This window comes from Primulina huaijiensis, chromosome 4 (assembly GCF_012295235.1).
Source record: "Primulina huaijiensis isolate GDHJ02 chromosome 4, ASM1229523v2, whole genome shotgun sequence".
NCBI classification, from domain to species: domain Eukaryota; kingdom Viridiplantae; phylum Streptophyta; class Magnoliopsida; order Lamiales; family Gesneriaceae; genus Primulina; species Primulina huaijiensis.
In genome coordinates this window covers 24,127,655-24,133,725 of record NC_133309.1, presented here as the reverse complement: position 1 = coordinate 24,133,725, position 6,071 = coordinate 24,127,655, and the positions used below count along the sequence as shown (strand labels likewise).

The 6,071-nt window shown below is 33.4% G+C and overlaps 2 protein-coding genes across 2 annotated transcripts; one reads left to right on the top strand and one right to left on the bottom strand.

Moving 5' to 3' along the window:
• The first annotated feature begins 1,579 nt into the window (after positions 1–1,579).
• On the top strand, positions 1,580–3,744 carry LOC140975621 (uncharacterized). Its single transcript, XM_073439443.1, has 3 exons — positions 1,580–1,790; positions 2,069–2,340; positions 2,958–3,744. Exons 1-3 carry the CDS (start codon positions 1,634–1,636, stop codon positions 3,480–3,482), a joined length of 954 nt encoding a protein of 317 aa, XP_073295544.1. The 5' UTR covers positions 1,580–1,633; the 3' UTR covers positions 3,483–3,744.
• Positions 3,745–3,803: 59 nt separating this feature from the next.
• LOC140975622 (small ribosomal subunit protein uS8z/uS8w) lies at positions 3,804–5,904 on the bottom strand. The gene is made up of 4 exons (XM_073439444.1): positions 5,776–5,904; positions 5,159–5,309; positions 4,895–5,055; positions 3,804–4,156 (listed from the first exon to the last, which is right to left on the bottom strand). Exons 2-4 carry the CDS (start codon positions 5,289–5,291, stop codon positions 4,058–4,060), a joined length of 393 nt encoding a protein of 130 aa, XP_073295545.1. The 5' UTR covers positions 5,292–5,309; positions 5,776–5,904; the 3' UTR covers positions 3,804–4,057.
• Positions 5,905–6,071: the final 167 nt, after the last annotated feature.

The window sequence follows — 6,071 nt, the reverse complement described above, 5'->3', positions numbered from 1 at the left end:
TATATAATTCTAGAAGAACACTGATGCTCCTAAAAAACCCGAGATAAAATTTTGATATCTTTTTCAAACACGAATCACATTAAAGTTTGTGGTTAGGATTGAAAAAGTGTTGGCTCAAAATGATCAAAATATGTGGCAAAGATAGATTTGAAAAAGATATTTGATTAAAAAAAAAAAAAGACAGTCGTTGGTTTGGTGAACATGTAACAACCCTTCAATAACCTCTTGTGAAATTTGGGTGGTCATACCTTTTCTAGGCTCCAAGAAAATAATGAGTCGAAATAAATTGTTTGATAGTCTATAAATCGTTGAATAAAAAAAACTTTTTAGCTCTTATATATTATCTCAGATTGTAATTATGACAATAAAAATATCTTATAATGATAAATATGTCAATATCTTAAAACCGATTTATTTAAAATGAGACCTTCTAATTCATAAATGTCTAAAATAAACTTTCATTATTTCATCCAAACTATGTCAAATAATATCAAGTTTAAGCTGTGTTAACAGCTCAAATCAATATTCCAATCAGACTGAGTAATTTGAGTTACTAAAAACGTATTCTTATAAGTACGGAAAATACTCAGATTTGACTCAAATTAAATTTTAAAAGTTTTACATATAATATAATATCTAATTCTTGAGACATGAAAGTGTTTGCCTATGTCATTCATCCTTTAGCATCTCATCACACCAACTAGTAGGAAAAACAATAATGATATATACAAATGTTTATATATAACATAATATTTAATGTCCTAAAAAGGCACACGTGTGCACAAATTGGTGAAAAGGGTAAGAAAACGACATGATTTGAATTAAATTAAATATTAGTTATAAGAAAATGAAATTAATATCCTATAATTAATGAATTAGAATGAGGTTGTCCAAAAAATTTGGTGGGAAATTGGGTGAAGGTGGTTAGACCAAGCCAACACACACAATCTATATCTCACTTGTAATGCTTACTCCACATCTTTCTTGCTTAAATTACTCTTTGCTCCCCTCCATTCCCACCACTAAATTGCACTTTGGTACATGTAATTTTCATGATTTAATTTTTAATATTATTTAAAATTTGATTTTATGATTCAAACTATCTAACTTATCTATCTATTTATGCATCTTCTTGTTCAGGTATGAAATCTTGATACATAGATACATAAAAAGATATATTAGCTAGGTAAACATTTAATTTATACTAGTAAAAGATGCGCACACATTATATGTGTTATTATTATTTTTAATTTGATCAAATACTACTGAACAATTAACAAATAATTATTTTTAATTTAGAAGAGTTGTTCGATTTAAAAAGGGAGTTTTGTTTAGATTTTTTTCTATGTAAAATATGAAATGACTTGAGGAGTTTTTAGTAGGGTAATTATGGAATTAAATATTTTGGTGTCTTCTAATGTAGTTATTCTAAGGGTCTCACACTTAATAATATAGTGTGTGTGTATATGAGTAGGTCTCTTGTGAGACGGTCTCACGAATCTTTATCTCTGAGATNTAAACAAAGACTAAGCCATGACAGCTTCTTGATGAAGCATGAAATAATGAAAGCAATGGAGTCTCCATTAATACCCCATCAAATTTCATTTATATCCCACGAACTGATAAAGGATCGATGGAGGAAAACAATCTTCCTCCGGGATTCAGGTTCCATCCGACGGACGAAGAACTCATCACTTATTATCTGAGCAATAAGGTTTCGGATTTCGATTTCGCCACCAGAGCTATTGCTGATGTTGATTTTAACAAGTGTGAGCCATGGGATCTCCCAGGTACCTGAATTTCATATATTTAAAGATTGTATGTTTGTTTTGATCACATATTTTTTAAAAAATTCTGAAATTCTTTTATTGTTTATCAAAGTTTGAACATATGAAATAAGAAATGAAGTTATTTCCCAAAAAATGGATTTGTTAATCTATTTCTAAACTTTTGTATAAAAATTTATAAAGTTTAAATATTATACCAATTAATTTATAACATCTTAAAATGTACAATTTTGGAAAACTATTTATGCTTGAAATTAATTTATTTGAGTCAAAAAATATAGCCAAAGCCTCCATGGGAGAGAAAGAATGGTATTTCTTCAGCATGAGAGACAGAAAATACCCTACTGGCCTCAGGACTAACCGAGCGACAGAAGCTGGCTACTGGAAAACAACAGGTAAAGATAAGGAGATTTTCCGGGGCGTTGACGGCGCGTTGGTCGGCATGAAGAAAACCCTAGTTTTCTACAGAGGCAGAGCTCCAAAGGGTGAGAAAACCAATTGGGTTATGCATGAATATCGGCTTGAATCGAAGCTTGCTCTCAAACCCACCAAGGTAAATTACTAGACATTATGTTTACTCTCACATGCAAAATTATGTAGACTGAGAAATTATATAGTCATTCGGAATATATATTTAAATAAAAATAACTGTATATTTGATATTAAATAAAAATTTAATCATATAAAAGGCACATACTTAATAGTTAATACCTCTCCCATCCAAAAAATATATATGCTTGCTTGATTTTTCATATGGATTAAGAATACCATTGGAAAATCAAATTTTACAAAAAAAAAAAAATCATATTTTAACTCATTTTTAGAAATTCTTGCATACATATCCAAATCTTACTTAATATATAGAGTATGCTTCTTGTGAGACAGTCTCACAAATCTTTATCTGTGAGACGGATCAATTCTACCAATAATCACGATAAAAAGTAATTTTTTTTATGGATGACCCAAATAAGAGATCCGTCTCACAAAATACAACACATGAGACCGTCTCACACAAGTTTTTACCTAATATATGTATATTAGTAAAAAAACATTATATTAAATATAAAAATGGTACTATATATTTTGGACAACCGAAAAAGTAAATACAATCTATATATGTATGTATATATATCTGTGTGTGTGAATGTATTTATTTATTGTATTAAACAGGAGGAGTGGGTGGTTTGTAGAGTTTTCCAAAAGAGTTTGATAATGAAGAAACCTCAACAAACAGCTTCTTCACCACAATCCCAAGAATCCCCCTCTGACACCAACGCAATGGTGAGCGAGCTACAAGACATGGAATATTTCCAAAATTTCAGCAGCAACACTATGCCTATAGTTTCTCCTTCAACAAATCTTGCCCCACAAAACTGCGACGACGACAATATCACCGACTGGGGAGCTGCAGCAAATTCTTTACAATCGCTAACCAGTTGGCCATTGTTGAGCACTAATCTTTCTATGAATTCTTTGCTTCTCACTGCATTACAGCTCAGGGCTGGCCACGGCCACCCTATAGGAGCAGCCACAGGTGCCATGGAGGGCTACTCTTTCATGCCACAAGAGTCGAGTTCTCCGTTTGGGAATGATTTCGGGGCCAACTTTGGCGTGGGTTCTTCTTCATCTAGGGTACTCGGGAATGATCAGCCACCGCCGGAGCAATCATTTAACTTGGACTCCAACATTTGGTGATGATTGTTCGTCAAAAGCATCGGTACAACTGAGTACTATAAATTGCAATTAAATATTGTAAAGCAATGGGCGAAGTCCATTATTCCATGAGTAATTAATTGAATCAAGTGTCATATATGTGCTAATCTGGAAAATTTCCTAGTATTTTGTATGTATGTAGCATCTCATGCTCATAGGGCACATGAAGCTCAGAACTCGTGCATGTAATCATCTTAGTAAACTTTTGTTGTGTAAATTGTCGTTTTCCAGTCTTTCCAGCAACCCCACACACACACATATAGGCCATAAGCATACAAGTCACATAATATAAACGAAAAAATATACAATGAAATCTTAAATCAGCTTCATTCATTTTTCCAAGTAGGGCTCCGCAACCAATATAGATATACGGAATAACTAGCCGAGTACTGCGAAATAAACAAGCTACTATGGTGATGAGATCCCAAAGGATACAATCTCAAATTGTTAACAAAACCACAATCAAACATAAGAACATCTCAACATCAAATAAGTTCAAAATCACATCAAAATATCATTGGCAAAGGAATTGAGCATGATCTCTAAAGAAGCTAAGCTTAATAAAAGAAGCCAAGAACTTTCCCGCCCACGTTTTTCCTCCTAGCCTCTTCATGGTCCATGATGCCAGCAGATGTGGTCAGCACAATGTAGCCGAACTGCAAAGTGCATGAAAAGCAAACATATTTATATTGTGGAAAAATGACTGAAATCAGAAAATCTTTGCCCTAACATCTTTGATCAAGAGTCCTAAAGAAGGATGTCATAACCACTTAGCCACAGCTCAAAAGTGTGAAAGATTTTTATGCAAATTTTTCACCCAAATGTAAAGTTTTTGTAGCAAATATATGCCAGGCACCAATGTATGGCATTTAATTTGTGCTCATAAATATTCTGAAACAGGTAAAACCTCCAATTCAATGTAATGCATGAAAAATGAGAGAAAGCACAAATAAACACAAGTATTAGTGCGAAGCTGTCTTTGAATCTCTTGTCAAAAGGTGCTATAGGATCATGTCTATGTTACAGACCCCGTACTATCTGGTCTGAATATCAAATATCTGCTTCATGTTTGTTCGAGAAGATAATTCCTAATGAGTTGAAGACCATATCAGTTACAACTTCTCTGTCCAATATTCAGCATGCAAAAATTAAATCGACAGGTTGAACTTTCAAAATTAGACCATAAAATTCGGGCACATATATCCAGAAGTAAAATATGTAAACAGCGCCAAAACCAAGCAAGCCACCCCAGGTAGAAATGGCTGAGTTCCGGCAACATAAAATTTACAACTAACAAGTCAGATTGATTTGCATTGTAGGCACATCAACTCGTTATTAAATTCCCAATAGTCATAAAAAAACAAAAAACAAATAACAATAGCTTCAAGCTTTACCTGTCTGGAAGGAAGTAACCTTGCAGTCCATCCCTCAATATCCTTGACACCAATGTCAAAGCGAGGACTGATCACACCACATTTATTCAACCTTCCATTGAGTTCAACCACAATTTTACCAGAGCGGTGATCATCCACAAATTCAAACTCCCCAATGTATCCTGCTTAGACCATCAAAAAGATAAAAAAAAAAAAATAATTGAAGATATCACTCAAACGATCAAGTCAGCATTGAAAGCATGAGTAACACAACATCCAGCGTACCATGCTTCTGCATCACCAAAAGAAACTTGATGATAACTTTAGAGGATGGCCTTATCATTACTTGGCGCTTCCCACGCTTCTCGGCATTGTACATGCTCTTAAGGGCATCATTCAGCACGCTAACTCTCACCATCTTAACTTATCGACGAGACTGTACAACGTTCAAATGAGTCATCAATAAAGATCCTTACAACTAACACGTTGTTTAGATCAAACACACTCAAAACCCCAAGGTCTAGCGTTTAAGATTAGGACAAAATAGATCAAACATCAAACATTTCAAACCCATAAAGGCCAGACAGTAAAAAGATAGGAAAAAACTTTTAAAAATAGCGCATCTTAGTCATGATATTCAGCATCCCACTGACATCAATCAACATATAGAACAGGGCAAACAAAGGAAAAAAGGATGCTTCAAATCCATTACACTAACACATCAAGAATCAAAACATCCAACAGAGTAAATCATATAAAACAGAAATACAAGCATAAAAAGAGATTTTTTTAAAAAAATTCAGAAAACCGGTCAGCCGGATCCAAAAATCCACACAAGAATATCTGAGAATAAATGAATCGAATTCAGCATTTGATAGTAAGAATGGAAAAATTCATATTACCAGATGCCAATCGATCTGCAGAGGCTAGCGCAGGGCAAGGGTTCTCACTTCTCTGAGGGTGAAGGCAGGTACATAAAACCTAGGTTTTATGGTATTCCAGTATTCATTTACGGAATTACCCTTGTATGAAATATAATATTTCATTTTGTTTTCTATTTAATACATACTAATGGTGTTCTTTCGTGGAATGTAAACGAACCGAATCGAAAATGTGAAGAAAATTCTAAAGTCTGAATTTGACTCAAATTATATATATTCGAGATCGAAAATTTAATATTAACACCTCAAATTAGGTT

What these genes read in the sequence shown, in the direction of transcription:
- LOC140975621 (XM_073439443.1), top strand. Translation starts at nt 1,634, where the DNA reads ATGGAGGAAAACAATCTTCCTCCGGGATTCAGGTTCCATCCGACGGAC. An exon ending in TGAGCCATGGGATCTCCCAG is followed by an intron (nt 1,791 to 2,068) that starts GTACCTGAATTT and finishes CAAAAAATATAG; the next exon opens with CCAAAGCCTCCATGGGAGAG. An exon ending in TTGCTCTCAAACCCACCAAG is followed by an intron (nt 2,341 to 2,957) that starts GTAAATTACTAG and finishes TGTATTAAACAG; the next exon opens with GAGGAGTGGGTGGTTTGTAG.
- LOC140975622 (XM_073439444.1), bottom strand. Translation starts at nt 5,291, where the DNA reads ATGGTGAGAGTTAGCGTGCTGAATGATGCCCTTAAGAGCATGTACAAT. An exon ending in TTTGGTGATGCAGAAGCATG is followed by an intron (nt 5,056 to 5,158) that starts GTACGCTGGATG and finishes TGGTCTAAGCAG; the next exon opens with GATACATTGGGGAGTTTGAA. An exon ending in GGTTACTTCCTTCCAGACAG is followed by an intron (nt 4,157 to 4,894) that starts GTAAAGCTTGAA and finishes TGCACTTTGCAG; the next exon opens with TTCGGCTACATTGTGCTGAC.